The following is a 21,614-nucleotide window of genomic DNA, read 5'->3' on the forward strand; positions in this document are numbered from 1 at the left end:
TCAGAAGTTAACATTTTGAAGTAGTAATTTTACTACTTTGAAGGCATAATATTATGTAGAACTACTGTAAGTACTGCTCAAAATAATAAATTTCTTAATAATATTTCAACATCCAATAAAAGTGAATAATAATGGTGAATCCAGTTATAAAATAATATTACGTACCAATAAACTAGCTGACGCCGCGCGATTTTGTCCGCGTGGTTCCCGTTTCCGTAGGAATACGGGGGACAAAATTTAGCATTAAGCACTTGGGCATAATGTACCTTCCCAACTGGACAAGAATGTTTTCAATCGGTTCAATAGTTTCAGAGCCTATTCAATGCAAACAAACAAACAATCAAATCTTTCCTTTTTATAATATTAGCATAGATGTAGATTTTTTGTACCTACTATGGATAAGTACGTGCGTACAAAATCATCAGTCACTATTATTTACATCTGATAGTAGTCGTTGCAGTCAAACTTAAGTCCAACTTACACTATCAAATCTTATCGATTTTTTTTATAAGTGACAAGTTAACCATTGACTGCAATCTCACCTGCTCGTAAGTGAAGAATCTGTCTAAGATAGACGCGGGTTTATTGAAGGACATAGAAGTTTCTTCGCCGCATACCTCTGGGTTACTAAGCGGCTTCAAACCGGGATGTTAAAGCTTTTGGTAGTAGATACATATTTGTCGGTAGCGTAGTAACCAGCCACGGCTACTACCACCAAACTAGATCTAAACCAATTTAAAAAATATACAATTATTTGCTCACAGGCAAGCAATCAATATATTTCTGTTGAAAATCACAACATAGCCAACTGCGTCACAGAGGTCTAGTTATAGTGGTGTAAGCCTATCCTCCAATTTCTCCACACACACACACATAGATAGATTTGAGAACGCCTATGCTAAGTGGGTCCAAATGACCGATGATGATGATGTTGACTTAACCGTTGATCTATAAGGCGTCATCATATAATGAGAGAAAATCCTGGATCACCATACTTAAAATATGCAGCAAACCATATACTATTCCGCTTGTAGCCGGGTACCACGCTATTAGTTTGTTGTCCTAATGTAATATGGTGTTACTTCTAAACGGAACAGTAAGCTGCACCATTATTAAGTATACGGCATCTACACCTTAAGTATATGGCATCTATTTTACGTATGGTGCACCCATACGTAAAATAGATGCCATATACTTAAGTAGTGACAAAATAGATTATTTACGTACGTTGTTCATTTAGGTAGTTTTTTTTCAATACAACCGTGTAGTCCTCACCTGAAACGGTATCCTATCAGTCGTCAAAGCAATGTCGTACAAGACTCGCGCCACAGTGGGCATTAAATGAAAAATAATTTGCGGAGCACGAAGTTAGGAATTGGTGATACACCCCCGTGCCTCGGAGAGTACCTACGTTAAGCTGTCGGTCCAGATCATTATCAATACATCAAAATGTGGCTGTTAATTTAACATTAACTCCTATCTCACCTACCCGCAGTGGTGGATCTAACCGTATCCACTCTCCTTTAAGAGGTGGGAGTTCTGACCCTGTAGTTCATTCATCATCATCATCATTGCCAGCCGATGGACGTCCACTGCTGGACATAGGCCTCTTGCATGGACTTCCAAAAAAACTGTCTCGAGGCGCCAGCATCCAGCGGCTCCCTGCAACTTAATGTCTTCGGTCCACCTAGTGGGGGGGTCGACCAACACTGAGCTTTCCGGTGCGGGGTCGCCACTCCAGCACCTTGGGACCCCAACGCCCATCGGCTCTTCGAACTATGTGGCCTGCCCATTGCCACTTCAGCTTCGCGACTCGCTGAGGTAGATCAGTGATTTTAGTTCGTATGCGGATCTCCTCATTTTTGATTCGATCATGCAGAGAAACCCCAAGCATAGCTCGCTCCATCGCCCGCTGAGTGACTTTGCCTTCTTATAAGGCACATAGTTAGCAATATCCTGTAGTTACAATAGTTAAAATAGTTTGATAATAATAACTCGTTAAGTCCTCGCCTTAACGGTATCTTATTAGTCGTCAAAGTAATGTCATGCAAGACACTCGTGTGCACACACCACACTGAGCATGAGATGAAAAAGACTTTGTGAACACCGACATTGGGAAGTAGTTTTGAAACACCCCCGTGTCTCGAAGAGCATGCTAAGAAGCCGGTCCCATTATCTTTAACATCTAATTAAGGCTGTTAATTTTACATTACCACCCTAATGCCGTCATTGCGAGCAGCGTGGTTCCATATCCACTAGGCCTTTTTTTATTCTTTACAAGTTAGCCCTTGACTACAATCTCACCTGATGGAAAGTGATGATGCAGTCTAAGATGAAAGCGGGCTAACTTGTTAGGAGGAGGATGAAAATCCACACTCATTTCGGTTTCTACAGGACATTGTACCAGAACGCTAAATCGCTTGGCGGTACGGCTTTGCCGGTAGAGTGGTAGCTAGCCAACAGCCAGACCTGGACCAATTAAGAAAATCTCAATCTGCCCAGCCGGGGATCGAACCGTGGACCTCCGTTTTGTAAATCCACCGCGTATACCACTGCGCCACGGAGCCGTCAATCTGTCACTTTTACTGTAGTAGTTTATTCACTGTAGTGAATAAAATAGATTGATAATGATGACTCGTGTAGTCCTCGCCTTAAACGGTATCTTATCAGTCGTCAAAGCAATGTCGTACAAGACACTCGCGACACAGTGGGCAAGAGATGAAAAATGATTCGCGACACAGCACACCTTAATGTAAGGTATCTCGGTGTCCAGCCGCGATCGTCCCGACAGGACGACATTAATAATATTAGTCATAATGTGACACATAACGATGAGTATCTGGACCTCAGCTCTGGCATGTTGCGTATCGAATTTGTAAAAGAACAATCTAGAAACCAATAATGTTAAGGTTAGTTATATCGGTAAGGAGTTCTTAAGTTACCACATCAAGCCTAGCCTGAGATATCTCATGAAGAGAAAATTGACCAATAGTGGCAGCGTCAAAACTATCGCCATCTCTCTAGTGTCATCGCAACAAAAAAGAGAGCGATATTTTTTGTTTAGGCCGTATTGGTCCATAGCATTTCATGAGACATTACGAGTATGTAGCCGGCCTCCGTAGAGCAATGGTATGCGCGGTGGATTTACATGACGGAGGTCCTGGGTTCGATTCCCGGCTGGGAAGATAGAGGTTTTCTTAATTGGTACAGGTCTGGCTGGTGGGAGGCTTCGGCCGTGACTAGTTACCACCCTACCGACAAAGACGTACCGCCAAGCGATTTAGCGTTCCTTTACTATGTCGTGTAGAAACCGAAAGGGGTGTGGATTTTCATCCTCCTCCTATCAAGTTAGCCCGCTTCCAGGAGATTGTAATCTGGGGCTAACTTGTAAAGAATAAAAAAAAGATGACCCTGCTAGGCCTACTGAATAGTTGCAACCACGGTTATAGTTGTCAGGACTAATCTCAGATAACTCACAAACCTCATCGCTCCAAATATCCTTAAAAGCTGTCAAATCTCACAAAACTACCGGAGACGCCCTTAGAACAACATTCCGACCCTCCTAGTTCTTTTAGTCCGTACGCTGGACTCTTGCGCAGTGCTTGCGTTCACTGGATCCTGACTTTCTTTCTTTCTTTTTATCCCATCTCCCATAAAGAGGGAAGCCTCTCTCTGTAGTGGGCAGTTGAAAGAGGCTGATAATGATAATGATTAAATCTGTCTGTCTGTTTGTTACCTTTTCTCGGCTATACCTACCACTTAAACAATTTGGACCGTCTCTGTTTTATCACTATTATAAGCTATCCATTGCACCCTTTTTTCATATCCCATTAGTGTCATGTTACTAAATGGATCAACAATTTCTAATTGGTTTAATATTCCAACTGATATAAAGTTAAACTATTTTGGTTGTTTTTCTAATTAGGCCTTTAAGGCTAAGTTGAACAATGAGCTTATTTTTATTCAAAATCTCATAGGTACCTACATGACACTGATTTGAATTTAAGTTTAATTTAAAGTTTGTTGTAGGTACCTATTTTATTCTAATAGTTATGTGGTCTAAAATAAGCCTTTTATTCCACTTGGAATCATTAAAGTTTCCATTAGGTTATATTCTTGGACGATTTCTTCTAAGTATAGTTTATTTTAAGGTTATGTTACACAATTTCATTCAGACATTGACTTGTATTTGTGTAAGTTGTTTGTTGTTGTACCTAGTTTTTACCTACCTAGTTTTTTTGCCATTTCATATACCAATTGTTTTCTAAGCTAGAGTAGTAGCTAGTCTTATACAAAGAAATTTACTCAAAGGCACCTTTCGTAAGCAGGTCGATGTACAAGGGACTCCAACTCCGAAAGGTTAATAATTTTAAGAGATAAAATGTTTATAATTTTTTGTTGCAAAAAGCATTCGATCTCGAACCTGGGGCTTCCCGCACACATTAAATCAATGAGGCATCTGTCAGTCACACCGGATACAGCCGCAGCAAAAGTATAAAGCAAAATATTCCGACAGGATGATTTATAGGTTCAGACTCCGATACGCGCCCGCGACCTACAAACTAAAGCAACCTTCACATTTTTCGACTCTTTGTTGGCACGTGGTACCCGGCGCCCCTCGCAGGTTGTCATTGGTGCTATCATTTATCATCACTCAATACGGACGGAGGCGTCGAACTGGCGGTTGCTGCGAACGTTTCAAATGAACTCGGCTAACAGTTTTCCTCGGCTACATATTTTTGTTGATATTAGTTCACGGCATTCTTTGCCGTGATAGCCCAATGGCTATGATATCTACCTGATAGCCCAATGTATATGACGTCCAGGATATGCACCTCTTACTTTTCAGTTGTGCATTTTTAGAAATTAATTATCACGTGTCTCAAACGTTCAAGGAAAGACATCGTAAGGAAACCTGCATACCTGACAAATTTCTCAATTATTTTCGTATGTGAAGTCTGTCAATCTTCATTGGGCTAGCTTGGTGGACTACTAGCTTAACTCTTCTCATTCTGAGAAGCTTAGCTAAACCTTTCTTATTCTCGCTCGTACTCAACAATGAGCTGAATATGGGTTGGCGTTTGAGAATTTCGCGGACTGGTAGAAAGTTATTGGAGAGCTAGTTAATCCGACAGTCACTGTCATAATCATTAACATTAGATATTAGCCTAGGCCCGTCAACACATCTACTTGTGATTCATTAAATGCTGCTGCTGTATGCTGGTGTATAAACAATTAAAAAAAAAACTGTAACTAACTTTATAAACTGCTTTAAAACATTACTTTGTTGAACCTACAAAAATATTCTTAGTAAGTTCTTTCATAACCTGCACAATTTATTAGAATTGCAAAACACTTGTAAATACTATTATTTATTAATTGTAAATCAAAAAAGCAAAAATTGTTTCACTTTTGAGGAAATAAAATTTGAGTAACAAAATGAAAACAGGTCTATATTTATAATTTATTTTATCATTTTCACCAATTTTCTCAAATTTAATAATACACTTTATTCATACAATACAATAATTTAAATGATCATGTAGCATACTTCACTAGAGCTCTCATTTAACTGGAATGAACGATAAAGATATTTATATTTATTAATTAGAAAGAAATAACACAAGTAAATAAACAATAATATACAAAATACGAAATAATAGAGTCAGTTTCAATAATAGGCCACTTCCTATTGCACAATATAATTTACAACTGGGAAAATGTTATTGAAGCAATAACATGAGCATCTTACGAATTATGTTTCAAAAATTATTTAATTATTCTACGTGACCAAACCTACTATATACAAACAATAAATAAAGCATGTGTTGTAAATGAATCAGAAAAAGACGAAATTAATAAGCAAAATGATACAACCACACAATCCGATGTAACTCAAAGAGCTGTTTTACTTAAGAATAAAATTTAACAAAATATCACAGCTGACCACGACATTTTACGAAGTTATAACAAAACTTTAAGCAATAATAATAAATGAAACTGTGAAACGAATGGAAGAATAATATAAAATAGAATAAAGGTAACATTAGATTACTTCATAGAAGAAATTAAAAAAAATCTTTACTCACTAATTATATTTTAAGTACATTTTACAAATACGACATTAAAGATTTTAAAGTACGCATTAGTCATAATATGAATTAAGAAGTTGGTATCGTTGGTGGACATTTAAAACTATTTATAGATATTCTAAATGATAATAACTAAGAACCATGATCTTATAATCATAATATTCATACCATTTGTTATTTACAACTAAGAACAGGAACATAAAACAGTTCGTCGAAAAAGTTCATACATAGTTTACAAGTAAATATATTAAACTTTTTCAGATATTTCTAATGACAAATTATTTTATATTATTTACAAATTAAGAAGAAACAACTACTTATTCACAGTTTTCTAAATTAGCTGAGCTTAAATCCTGTAATTAAGTTCACAGCGTCCTTAAAAGCCCTTGCTAATCTATTATACTCATTATTAATTGAATGATTTGTGTAAAAATTATCCGTTTCCTCGGTAATCATAATTCAATTTTGATTTATTTCGCCAAATAATTATCTTATCCCTGTACATTTCCGAATTTGTTACTTTGCGTGACGGCTATATACACCATAACTATTATATTATGTCATTAAGTTTGTTTAATGTTTGATATTTTTAATATTTGAAATCTAAGAAACATCCCTATCCTATGTTCTAACTAGCCATCACAATTTACACAATTATTATTAATTTGTTTATATCTTACAATTTTAGGAATACATTGCAGATCAATTTTTAGCTTATGACTAGGCAAAATTCTTTCTAAATCAACAATTTGACACATCCATGTTGATTATAAGTTATTTATAACATAGCTGCAAATTAAGAATTTTAGGAATTAAGATTATGTACAGATAGGGCTTATTTGAGAAAATAAGAATGTTTCGTTGATATCCTTTGTTTTCTTCTGTATCCACTTCTTTTGTTTCAGCACAAACACACTTTGTCTATAGTCACTGAATGTCACAACAATAACTGTCAACAGATTAGTCTAATAAAATTTTTCGAACAGCGAATAACTGATCTAGTCTAGTTGCTGTAACATCACACACTACTGTGATGTTACACACAACTCCGTGTTAACAACGGTCGACTAATAGGGTTAGTAAATCAGTTATCCACTATTCGAAAAATTCCACTGATCCTATGCTGACAAGTGCGCAAATTGACTCGGGTGAAGGTCGAATTGGTAAGGATGGCCATACGGATTCATATGGTAGGGGACGATATTCATCGATGCCATTTTATGTTCCTTCTTCCACTTCATGCGCCGGTTCTGGAACCAGATTTTGATTTGGCGCTCTGTGAGGCAGAGGGCATGCGCGATCTCGATCCGTCTTCTCCGCGTCAGGTACCGATTGAAGTGGAACTCCTTCTCGAGTTCGAGTGTCTGGTACCGGGTGTACGACGTCCTCTGTCGTTTCGTCTCTCCATTCGCGTTAACAGTACCTAAAACGGTCGAAAGAAACAATTAATAACATTGCATACAATATAATAATTTTAGTGCGTTCATGACAGACGTTAATTATGCACTATACTACGACTTATAAGAGGCACGTTAATATTTAGAACTGAATGCCCGTTTGAGCGCCAATGAATAGTTGGCTCGATCGTCTTCGTGCCTTGCCACGCTTGCTCGATTGTGATGTACAGCTTGCGGCATTGCGCACGATTCAAGACGGGATTTCTGTTAAGATTTATAAAGTACCTTTCTTATATTAAAAGTTTTGAAATTCATTCATATACCAGTACCTACACTTTAAATCGTTTAAGAGCAATTAATCGTGGAAATGGTTTAAAATGGTCAGATTTTTTTCATGATAAAATTAGCCGATGTTTTAGTAGGTAGAAATGGAATACGCAGTTGAGAGAAGGGCTTGACAGCGGTGTGAACTGTGAACATTCAGACGACGGGCACGAGTCATGGGTTGCATGCCGCGCACGCACCTGTCACCTCTCGTCCCGGTGCAGCCCACCATTCGGTCGGCTTGGACGCTAGCCAGTCCACTCGTGATCGATATGCGACCTGTCCGACTCTGTCTTCCAAATTAAACTGTGTCATTTGTTACATTTCTTTAAGCAGCCTCGACCACTAATGAATCGCTTTCGAAATAACCAACTATTAACGTTTGTTTATCAACCTTATTGACAACTTCGGTCTCTTCAAAATGATGAATCATAAATGCAGCTTATAAAGTAACGCAAAGTGAATTATTATTAATACAAACGGAACGATCAACACATAAAAGAAATGCGACGGTAATAAATACAGCGCCAGCGTTCGATATTCTCCCTTATTCCGTCCGTAGATGTCAGACCCGCGTCGATAAAGATGTTTAAAAACTATAAATATTGATGTCCGCCGAAGTACTACAAGTGATGTTGCAGCAAAAACCCTATGAGATTGAAATGTTAGTGACAGGCCGATGCACAAACAACTGACTGGCAGCATTATTTTAACATAATCCTTGTACAGAGACGAAACGAATGGACACAATACGAGGGCATATTATGAATTTCAATGTGAATTCACATATATGGTGATTTTGATGAAAAGCTTATATTAAAATTCTGATTTGAGGTGGGTATCTATGATTAGGAAGTGCAGATGACTATAGATGGATAAAAAAACCTCAGAACAGGTATAGGCGATATATCACGGTGACAAAAGAGCTGCGCGATACATTATTTTACAATATATCAAGGTTCGAGATGTTGTCTTTAGATATTCGTGATCCTAAAGCTTCGCTTCCATTGGATGTTGCAGAGAGCTGGCAGCTATTTTTAATCTTAGCTTTTAATGAGATAATAGTGTTGAGATGTAATTTATTATGAACATTTTGTGATACCTGCTTGTATTTCTATTATATTAATTACCTACAGATTTAATTATTGATGTAATGAAATAGATTGTGCATAACAAAAATAAATCAAGACATAAAATAATTGATTATTATTATCCAAACACAAATGAATGCAGCTGATGAAGCATCTTTTTCTGTTATGAAAATATTTATGGGAAAATATATCGATATATTCAAGTATAACTGCAAAAGATAGGAATAAATTAAAGTTTTTAATTAGTATTTCAAATATACTGTTAATAAATAAAAGTTTATAATTATCCTATTGAAATACGTATAAAATAAAATAAGCTGAACTCCCTTTTGTCTAAAGTAGGTAATTCTAGGTCACAGGCCGTTTTATATTCCGTCTGAGTCTAGACATATTGCATGGCCGAATTTTAAACGAATGACATCCAGTATTACCTATGGATGAGTCTAAAATTTAAAAACTAAAGCAGCTTCAGTCTGAGAACAGTTTCTGTTATAGGTACTTGGATTTTTTAGGACTTTTTTAGACTAAATAGTTGATAGTTGTAATTCAATATTAGTGGAATCAAAATCGTTGATTGACGATGAGTTGCAATTGTTAAGAGAGCAAAATAGTGAGAATTCTTGACCAGGATTGTTTCTTTTTTTCAGAAAATTACTTGTCTTTAAATTAAATTGATTTGTCTGCTGGTAGGATTCGGCCGTGGCTAGTTACTGCCCTACGGGCAAAGACGTACCGCCAAGCGATTAAGCGTTCTGGTAGAAACCGTCAGAGATATGCGTAGATTAAACTTGTGCATCTTCAAAGTAAGCCCGCTTCCAGCTTTGACTGCATCGTCACTTAACATCAGGAGAAAGCGCGATCAAGGGCTATCTTCTCATAGAATAAAATAGAAAAAAATTTAAATATAGAATCTTTTTAACAAAATATTCAACCGTCTCCAAAATCACAAAAATAAACCAAAAACAAAAAAATAACATCGTATGTTTTACCTTCTGATCACTTTAAAGGCGGTGCCAACACAGTGATGCATCAACTCAAGCAAAATCATATTTTTCTGTTTTTAGTGTGTCCTAGCATAGTGAACGAAAGCGCCACAGAAGTAATCTGGAGGTATACTTTTTCAAACAAAAAAGAATTTTCAAAATAGGTTTAGAAATGGCGAAGTTATGAGTTAAAACATTAAAAAAACCATTCGCGTTGAATTGAGAACCTCTTTTTTTTGAAGTCGGTTATAAATATTAATAATCAACGGTCGTATTTATTAATAAACGGTTTCAGTGATTTCGTGTATTTAGGCCGCTTGTTTATTGTATAATTTAATCGCTTATTCCACTTAAACTGGATATATAAGAAAAATGATCACGAGCCATTCGGAATATTTTTCTTACATCTTTCCATCAACGTGGGTACTTAATAACGGGCTAGATATGCCAACATAAAAATGTTTAGCGATAAAACATCAAAGAGGGCATGACTAATGACATCAAGATGAAAACAGAATACATGTAATAAAAGTGTCATGCGTATTTTTATGTGGTCAATCCTGTGATGATTGGACAGATAAGCATAGGAGGCTAAAGTAAAGAGTGATAGAACTAGTTTCAAAACTATCTTGAAATTATAATAAAAATTGAGGAGTCGTGTGAAGTTAAAAAGCAGAATGACAGATGGTCCAACTAGAGCCATTTAATAAAGATTATAATAATAATGCATGTATATCTATTTTACTTGAAAATTATAGCTTGTACGCTGGATCTATTAAGCGTGTTACAGCTTAAATTAATTGGTAATCGAAAATATTTTGATAACTTATTAAGGTATGCTTAAATTGGAGCAAGTTAAAGGCGCAATTACCATGAAAATTAAAGAAAATGATGTATGTCCCTTTGCCACGGAAGAGGTTGAAGTGTACTCAAGAAATGAAGGCGAGTAGATAAGTATAAATGTCCGAAGAAGTCTAATTTTCAGAGATTCAATAATCCAAGCGTCCTATATTGATGAACAGTGAGATTCTGAAGACTGTTTAAGTGTGGTAGATAGTGTTATACCTGTCGAAATCGACTAATAAGATTTTTATAAGTGCCTATTAAACACATTAAACATGAATACATATGAAAATTATAGTAAGTATTGCTATTAATAAATCATTTTTGATTAATTTCTCTCTAAGTGTCAGAGTATTAGGCTTTAAAATTATTGGTAGAACACTCTACCATCTCTACATTAGTTCACTAGACAATAGAAATGAAGAATCCAAATCCAATCCTCCTAGGATTAATTTATAAACATTAGGTACTCGTCTTTACAGAGAGAGGACGCGCATTCATCAGCGCAAACATCTAAAAATAGATAATTATTTTGCATAAGGTCCAAGCCATATTTTTCTAACCAGATCTATCCTAATACATATTTAGTTTCTTGTTATAACAATTGTTTCAGATATTACAACTCTTAAGTCTAGAAACTTAGGTATAATTTAAAATATTCCGATCGTATGTACACCTGAAATCTAGGAAACACTGGGGACGTCATAAAAAACTGGTTGCCAAGAGCAAATGTATACCATCTGCCCATAACAAGTAGTCGGTGCATTGTCAAACAGGTCATCTTATAATATTCAATACAAACAGACACATTAATCATGAATAGCGGATGAATACTTTTTAGAGTTCCGTTACTGGTCAAACAAGAAATCCTCAGTTTTGTAGATTAGGATAGCTGTTAAACGTAGGTATATCTGTTTCTTCAATAATACTGTCTTAGCCTAAACTTTTAAATTGATTGTTATTTTTTTCTTGTACTAGCGGACTCCCGCGACTTCGTCCGCCATTAGACCTACTAATACGTTTGTTGCAAATCCGTTCTTAGCGGAAAACAATTCATCTTTATTCGACATGCGTTTTTCTATAACAAAGTTAACTCGTGCCTATATTTAGAAGAAATTTACTTAATGTAGCAAAGCAGATTATTGTTTAAAACTATTATGATAATTAATAATATAACGAAGCTTTTATGAATGACATCCCTTGTCCAATTGTTTCGATGGCAAAAATTTTACGTAGTTATTTTTTCATTTATATTATATTTTTTACTGGTTATTATTGACGGGCCAAATTAAAATATAGCTAATACTTTAATAATTATGTTTAAACACTATTTAAAACAGAGTCAAGTACCACATTAAAATTACTACGGAACTCTTTGTGCGTGCTGAGACACAAACTTGACCGGTTATTTAAATTCAGATCCAGACTATTATTCTGAATTTTGAGCTTAAGTTTTGTACCTAGGTAGGTGTATTTAGGTTTTATTTGCTAGATTCTTTTACAATTCTTAAAATAATTCGACATGTGTTTTATTTAGATTTTAGTTGCTAAATTAATTACCAAATAATTTATTTCCTGCCAAACTGCGTATTAAACTTTCTTACTCTATTCTTTTATTACTTTTACAAGATATAAGATGATTACAATAGTATTTTTTTTAATTTAATTAGATGGGAGCATATATTTTAAAAGTCACCTTATTGTGTAGGTACCTACTAGTACCTACACAGTATAAGATTAAATGCAAGTTTGACAAGTGATAAATTCGAAAAGAGGTTTAAAAATACGACAATCGACTTAATTTTTTACTTCTGGTAAACTGAAGTTGTTATTATCTGGGTAATGCAATTCATATGATATTTACTCTACCGCATATGAAAAATCGAAAGGTGCGGCGTCTTTGAGCTAAGTAGGTATATTGCATTATTAATCATAGTCCTCACTAATTCCGTAAAGGTCATGCCGTCAAGCTACTAATCCCTCCTGTGAATATTCGCGAAGATATCCTTCGGGTGAACATATAATGAAATCTACTGAATTCACAATAAAGTTCAATTTTAAATGGCGACGCATTATCGCAGCTTGACCACTACTAATTATTTTTACTTGTCGCCTACCTATCAGGAGTCTACTTAAAATGCTACCCGCATCGTGCTTCAAGTTTTATTCGTCCAATCTTTTTCTTTTATTAGTTGTTTGGAATATGCGATTGGATACTGCCTTATCTTCTTATAAATATACGGTTGCTTGACTAGCAATTTTATCAAGCTTCACTTCCTACTTACTACTCGATCTAAGTTAGATTCAGAAAGTCAATACCTTGCACTCCCTTATTTGTATTTTCTTTATGTATACGTACTATTTTTATCTTTATTTAAATTGTAAATTTCTTCACATCATACGTGTCTCAAATTATGTCATCATCCCGTTGAACGTTACTCCATACGTCATTTTCCAAGTCAGCGTTCCTCATATTATTTGGCTCGCTGCCTTACGTATATTAGTTTGGGCGTTGCATAAAAAATACATAGAAATTATTTCAATTTACAATCTGTTAAAAGTTAAACAGATCAAATTTTTCAGCCATGTAGACTTTCTTATTTATTTCGTGTGCACCCAATGCAATTCCTAAAGGAAAGCAATGCTTTTAAGTCTTTTTAGGGTTCCGAACGTGCGTAGTACAAAAACAGAACCCTTATAATCTCAGTCGCGCACATTTTAAGTTCTGTCTGTTTTCTCCTAATGTACTAGACCAATCCAATTGAAATTTGGTAAACATATATTTTTTTTTATTCCTTTTACTTATAAATAGGCTTATAAAACTTAGTCTTATTTTATTTATAAATAGGCTTATAAAATGCTTATTTATAAGTATTCCTTTTGTATTACTTATAAGTATCACCAACTTTGTCTTAGTTGACTAAGAATTTGTCATTATTATTTAGTTTTTTTAATATTTTTCATGAAAAAGGAGTGTACAATTTGTACATGCGTACTTTGTATTAGTTTCTTAATAATTTTAAAGTTTAAAAAAGTTATATACATTTCCATTATTATAAATAATAAGTAAATAAACGTTTACAAGCTCGCCGATAAAATTTACGAGCGCAGGTAATACGGGGCTACATAAAAGGGTTCCGATATCTGATTGGGCGCGGTACAGAACACGATATTAAGAGCGAATTTCTCATTTCGTGGACTAATCACGACGTAGAAATATTATGGACGCTAATACCTTGTTCACATTTACATAGTGTGCAATAAATTAGTGCGGAGACGGCGCCGTTGATAAATTCCTATTGGTGCTTTTCGATGGTCTATTTCCAGGGCATGGCTAGCCTCGACTGTCGCGAATATAATCTTTATGATCACAAAGAACAACAAAAACTACTATATCCATACATAGTTTTATTGTAATCATATTTAGAAGCAATTCACTATTGTAAACGATTTATTCGTGGTGAGGAGGTTGGAGGTATAGTAGGCTATTAATATAGGCTGATATTGATGATTCATAGATATAATATGCAGCAGTCTAAGATAAATTTTGTTATATCAAAAGCCCAACGTGCAATGCACAGCAATGTCAATAGTTCTAGAACTACAGAGATTATATTCTTTACTAGCTGACGCCGCGCGGTTTCACCCGCGTTTTTGCCGTTCCCGTAGAAATACGGGAATAATAAATGGGCTAAACAGTGAAAGAATTTTTCAAATCGGACCAGTTCCAGTTCCTGAGATTAGCACGTTCAATCAAACAAACAAACTCTTCAGCTTTATAATATTAGTATAGATAACCAAAATAAGCACTGTTTATAATCCCTGTATAATGGTCTTGAGAATAAGTAGAAAGATCTACCACTATATATAGAATTCTGAGCTATTTTTTCAGGCTAGTAGCAACTATCCTAAATATAATTTTAACAATGTCTAATATGAGCTAAATGTCCTTAGGTACTCGCAAGACTAGCTCGGCATTCAAAATTAATTTTACTGTATAGTACAGTAACTTGGCTGAATTGGTTTAAAACTTTAAAAGTTTAATTAAAAAGCTAAAAGATATTCGAAAGCTGCCTAAATTGGTCTCATCCACAATTACCTTTAACGTGAAACCGGTATACCGGTCATAATTTAAAAAATATCGGCTGTAAATGATGTCATAAATTAAATTTAATAATATACGCCCAACCGGCGTGCATGTGCGGAAAGCTAATTGAATATTAATTTTATAATAAATCTGGCTGAACAAGTTTTGTATCGCCTATTATTTATAACTTAACTTTATCTAGCGTACAAGGAAGTGGATATGTGTAGATAACCAATAGGTTATAACATGGATTGAGAATAATAATTGCTATTATTACTAATTACTAGTTCCAGACATTAGTTATTACTAATCTACAAAATAAAGGACTTATAATATAAGTTATAGTTTTAAGATTTGTAAGAGTTAGTAGTCGAAATGACAAAACAATGATACCTACTAACATTGATGTGTATTTATTGAGTGAAATATTATTGATATATTAATAATGTTGTAAAAGGTAAAGTTTGTGAGGTTGTAGGATGTTTCTGAACCTACTGTACCGACTTTAAATATTCTTTTATCAATAGTAAGCCTCGTTGTTTGGAAGTGTCATAAAGCTATATCAACTTTAACCTTCGTGGAATGATATTTTTGAGTTCCGTTTTCTAGGTCAGAGTTTTGATTTTAGGTACTACTTGTATCTTTAGCATTGTAGAGGTACATCGGTTGGCGTTATCTGCGTTGTAAGAAATTAATAAACACTTGTTCCAAATATGAAGGAATACCTATATCATGCTCGTACTTGCCTGAGAATTTCTAGCAATACATCATGCTCGTTTATGTCTGTGAATTTCTAGCATTGCTAGAAACTCTTAGGTGTTCCTTAGCATGGTGGAACACACCGGGTATAGGTCTTATAACTCGTCTTATTTAGTTAACCTCGTTATAGCAATGGTACGCTTTATTAACTACTAAATTTCCTTGCTAGTTTAACGTCTGAACTGACACGAACGACATTGTTTTGGAAAAACGGTATATCGACCTACTATGTATAAACGAATTTAAATTTGCTTTTAAGAAACAAAATATGTTTTGAAGTTAAAATAACCTAAATTCGTCGGCGATTGTTTGAGTGAAAGAATAAAAGTGCATCGGCTAATGCTGTGCTACACCTCTGTCGGCCATTACAAACACCTTCCGTTGCTTGTAATTTATTACTTTTATCTCGAACACAGTCGCGGTCACTGGGCACAAACAAACGACATCCCCGACAATAAGACAAATCGACCGATTAAAGAACACTACCTGCCTGGTGGGTCCATGCAAATCTTTGACTTTTTCATCTCATTATTACTTTCTTTTCAAAGAAAGTAAAAGTATAATAGATGCCCATTAGTAGATCGATTACTTTGACAGGAGAAGAAAAGAGGGAAAGGTCTTTTCAGACCAATTTCGCCAAACTCTTTGCAAATGCGTTGACCTTGTGTGTGGAGACGTCATGGTTTTGCAACATTTGCTAATTGTCTATAAAGTGATTTATTGTCGTCACCAGAGACCATTTTGTGTAGCCGAACAATGCGTTGTTGTTTTAAAATACCACTTGCGGTGAATTTGTATCAGGGTTGTCAAGTAGAACTATATTTTTGATGCTTAATATTGTACGCCTCACTGCATTACGTCAAATTAGTATATATTTTGTAGGTACCCTAACCTATTGTTTTCCTTAATATATTTCTGATTCTAAATATGGGGAAAAATCTACATGCTTTTTACAAGTTTCAAAATGTAGAGAAATCTAACTATTCTCAATATACTTAAACAGTGTAGATCCATATTTAAGTAGGTTAGCTTTTCTACACCTTTTAATTTGGAAAAAAGGCAATTTTTCAATTTATTTATAGGAATTTATATTTTTCTTTACTTTGAATGATTTCGGTTTTTTATTAGCTGATCAATCGTACCTTTCCAATTTCAAGGTATAAGAAAAGTAAGTAGAAGTATCAGAAACATTCTATAATCGATTGAAGAAACTTTTATTTTTAAATTCGAGGGTAAAGACCTCGAAGTTAGAGTAGGTATGTTCGTAAATGTATAATGGCCAGAAATAGAACGTGATATCATCAACCCTAGAAACATGGTTATTAAATTAATTGGGACTTGCCTTATACCTACTATACTACACTATAACTGAGTGCTAAAAAAAAATCTTCGTATATATAGGAAACATTATATACCTTATATTTTTGATTTACCCATGTGTTTTTGTATTAAATTTTATTAACATTGTTAAAAATTTTAAAATAAACAAATTAGATAATTAATTGCGAAAACTTAAGCTTTTATTTATAAATGACGGAAGAACACTTTAATTTTATATAGATTTGGAGGTAGATATGTATATAAACATATGAAAAACATAACAATAATTCCTCAGCCGAGTAGGTTGGTATTTACACAACCTACTCTAGGTACGTTACCTTCTCTTATGATCTTAATCAGGCACAGAAAACTGGTTATAAGTCAACAAACAAGTTCGTACGAATCAACATATTAAATATATTATATTACATGTCCTCAAATAACTATTCATAACTACTTCGGTGGGTACAAATTATGTAGAGATCGTAACACAAAGTTAAACTTACAGCTACTTCTGTTAAGTAGGTACTTTATATATACAGGATGTCCCATATATATTACGATATTCTCTACAGATAGCTGACATTAATGCCTACTAAAATACAATATATTATATTAGCTGAAATTTTACGGTTACGTATTTTGTATTGATTTTTTTACAAAATATAAAAATCACTACCATCAATGCAATTTAGTCGTACTGTGCTGAAAAATCACTTCAAATTTAATTTCTACTCGGTATGAAGTAAATTAATTATTTGTGACTGTTTCAAGTTATGAAAGTTTAATTTTTTCTACTGCTAAGAAAGTTTTTTCAATATATTCCACTCATATTATAAACCTATATTAATTATTTATAATGGAGAGCTAAAATGCTTGACTTTATAACGGTCACTATCACTTGTAAATTACTTACTAGACTGTATCTATACCTACCAGACATGGGGAACATTGTAGCACAACTGACTTCCTAGCTTCGATTTACTACTGAGAATTTTGTTGAAGAAAAAAACTAATTTTATTTTTACTGCCAGGATATTATTCCTGCACTGCAAAGAAAAAAAACTAATTTTATTTTCACTGCCAGCATATTATTCCTCTTAGCTTCGAGTTGCTACTGCGAATTTTGTAGAAGAAGAAAACTAATTATATTTTCACTGCCAGGATATTAAGTATTCCAGCACTACAAAGAAAAAAACTAATTTTATTTTTACTGCCAGGATATTATTCCTGCACTGCAAAGAAAAAAACTAATTTTATTTTCAATGCCAGCATATTATTTCTCTTAGCTTCGAGTTGCTACTGCGAATTTTGTAGAAGAAGAAAACTAATTATATTTTCACTGCCAGGATATTAAGTATTCCAGCACTACAAAGAAAAAAACTAATTTTATTTTTACTGCCAGGATATTATTCCTGCACTGCAAAGAAAAAACTAATTTTATTTTCAATGCCAGCATATTATTCTTCTTAGCTTCGAGTTGCTACTGCGAATTTTGTAGAAGAAAAAAACTAATTTTATTTTCACTGCCAGGATATTAAGTATTCCAGCACTACAAAGAAAAAAACTAATTTTATTTTTACTGCCAGGATATTATTCCTGCACTGCAAAGAAAAAAACTAATTTTATTTTCAATGCCAGCATATTATTCTTCTTAGCTTCGAGTTGCTACTGCGAATTTTGTAGAAGAAAAAAACTGATTTTATATTCACTGCCAGGATATTATTCCTGCACTGCAAAGAAAAATAACTAATTTTATTTTCACTGCCAGGATATTATTACTGCACTGCAAATAAAAAAAAACTAATTTTATTTCCACTGCCAGGATATTATTCCTCTTAGCTTCGAGTTGCTACTGAGAATTAGTTGAAAAAAAAAACTAATTTTATTTTCACTGCCAGGATATTTATTATTCCTGCACTGCAAAGAAAAATAACAATATTAGATACGCTGACGATACAGTTCTTATTGCCTCATCTCTGGAAGAACTTCAAAAACTTGTAACCAGTGTAAATGATTTCAGTGAGCAAGCTGGTCTTAGGATGAACATCTCAAAGACAAAATTCATGGTTATATCAAAAAGAAATATTGATAACCTTGAAATCGACGTAGCCGGCCAAAAAGTGGAGAGAGTGCGCAAATACAAATATTTGGGTACGTGGCTTAATGAAACCTGGAGTAGTGATCAGGAAGTTAAGACTCGCATTGAAATAGCACGAAGTACTTTTAACAAAATGAGAAAAGTTCTCTGCAATCGCAGTCTTAAGATTCCTCTGCGCATTCGACTCCTGCGTTGTTACATCTGGCCCATACTTCTATACGGATGTGAAGCCTGGACAGTAAAAGAGGACATCAGGAAACGTATAGAAGCGTTCGAAATGTGGGCTTTTAGACGCATGCTGGCTATCAGTTGGACTCACAAAGTGACGAATGCCGAAGTTCTGCGACGCGTCAATCAGAAGCGTGAACTTTTGCAGACCGTCAAGACGAGAAAAGTCGCGTATCTAGGGCACGTGCTACGACACGAGAGATACGAGCTTCTACAGCTCATCTTGATGGGAAAGGTTGCTGGTAGAAGAGGCGTTGGTCGCAGAAAGAAATCTTGGCTGAGAAACATCAGAGAGTGGACCGGGATCGCGAGCGCCGCACAATTATTTCGCCTCGCGAAAGATAGAGACGAGTTCAAGAATCTGACTGCCAACCTTCGCTAGTCGGAGAGGCACTTTAAGAAGAAGAAGAGAGCAAAGAAAAAAAACTAATTTTATTTTCACTGCCAGGATAATATTCCTGCACTGCAAAGAAAAAAACTAATTTTATTTTCACTGCCAGGATATTATTCCTGCACTGCAAATAAAAAAAAACTAATTTTATTTTCACTGCCAGGATATTACTCCTCTTAGCTTAGAGTTGCTACTGAGAATTTTTTAGAAGAAAAAAAGTAATTTTATTTTCACCAGGACATTGTCGGTGTATAAGTTGGTGGTGTTACAATGTTCCCCAAGTCTAGGAGAGGAGAAAAGTATTGATACAGTCTAGTAATTTTTGCTTACGTTCCAAATCGAATCCGAGACCTTATGCTTATGCTTATGTTGAAGTGGTCCTCTGGATCAACGGAGCAGTTTCAACAACTAGCATCAAACATAGAAAAGTTTATCTTTGGCTTTGGCACTTGTGTAGCCATAAATTCAAATAGAATAATTATGTCGATGTGTCGGCGGCTGGGGAAAGAAAGAAACTGCTCGCGTTTATCAATTTCATGGATTAATTTACGACTAGATAAAGGCCACTATATAGCAACGGCTGCGTTACCGTCGAAAGAAATCTCCATACAAAACATTAGTCGTCAGTGCTGAGCGATTTATACGACGCTGCAAGCCGCAACGCGCCGCTTATTGTATATTATTGTAGTGACACCGACTAATTTGTTGGCCGACTGATGAGGCAACTGCGGGGAAAGAGATGGTTTATGTTCGGATCATGTATATTAACTAACAGAAACGGGGAAGCCAAGTTTATACTAACACCTACATGACGGCATACTTTCATTTTCAAATATTTTCGGGTATGATTATGTAATTTATTACACGTGTATATTCCGTGCGTATTTTACATTGCTGTTCTACTACCGTCATAAGGTGTAATTGGACCAACTAAGAGGCCAGTGGTTGGCAAATGCGCCGGCGCATCGTATACGTATGGAGTTTGGACTATGAAATATTGACCTTTTTAATTCCATGAAATTCTCAGTAAGAGCCCAGAAGGAAGTTGGGAAATTGGTGGTAATACGTCATAACCTACCTACATAACCTACATAAAAATGCTAGCGGACCCCGTTAAGCTTCGCTTTGACAGTTACGCAAGCAACCAATCGCAAAGAAAGCTATCGGCGATACACAAAGTTAACCGCATAATCTATACTAATATAATAAAGAGGTAAAGTTTGTTATATTGTAGAGGTAATCTCTGGATTCGTCGTGGATATGACCTCTACCTCCAATTCTGGAGGGTGTGAGTTCAAATCCGATTGAAAAGTTTTTAGTTGCGTGCATTAAATATCACGTATCTCAAACAATGAAGGAAAAACATCGTGAGAAAACCTGCATACCAGAGAATTTTCTAAATTCTCTGCGTGTGTGAACTCTGCCAATCCGTATTGGGCCTGCTTGGTGGCCTGATCATTCTCATTCTGAGCTCAGCAGTGAGCCGAATATGGGTTGATATCGATGAATCTCTTGATGTAACCATATAGTTATAATAACAGTACCTAACTACGCGGATGAAACCGCGGGGCGTTATCTAGTAATATATTACTACATAAATATATCTATATACATTGTTCAGTAGATTTGTGTTACTGTCGCCACAATTGATATAAACGATTCCATGTTCAATTATAATGCACGATTGAAATCGAATAACAAAGTCGATTAATTAATCGCGTCGTATAATGTCGGCTCTAGAGGGACTATCGTCTCAGGCTGGTGCATTAATATTTAATCTTCACCGCTTTAGTACAAAGAGGCGGTCGCGATTGACGGAGCCACGACTCACCGCGGCTCTCTTCACTATTAAATCGAGCCTGTGATATCCAGACAAACCTCACTTTATGATGGAAACTTTCCAGCTCAAGCTCCTATCATAGGTAAAAACGGGAGCTATTAAGGAGCTTAGACCGTGGTAGCTTTAGAAGGTAGCAATAGTTGCAATGGACTAGGCAA

General features: G+C 35.1%; 1 protein-coding gene across 1 annotated transcript in view; it reads right to left on the reverse strand.

Moving 5' to 3' along the window:
- Window positions 1-5,450: 5,450 nt before the first annotated feature.
- LOC112057777 (homeotic protein Sex combs reduced) overlaps window positions 5,451-21,614 on the reverse strand; it is a 50,782-nt gene continuing 34,618 nt past the window's right edge. Inside the window, exon 3 of the mRNA XM_024098318.2 lies at window positions 5,451-7,515. Coding sequence (XP_023954086.1) covers window positions 7,211-7,515 — 305 coding nt within the window. The 3' untranslated portion in view covers window positions 5,451-7,210. The remainder of the gene's footprint in view (window positions 7,516-21,614) is intronic.

Source organism: Bicyclus anynana, chromosome 10 (assembly GCF_947172395.1).
Source record: "Bicyclus anynana chromosome 10, ilBicAnyn1.1, whole genome shotgun sequence".
Taxonomy (NCBI): domain Eukaryota; kingdom Metazoa; phylum Arthropoda; class Insecta; order Lepidoptera; family Nymphalidae; genus Bicyclus; species Bicyclus anynana.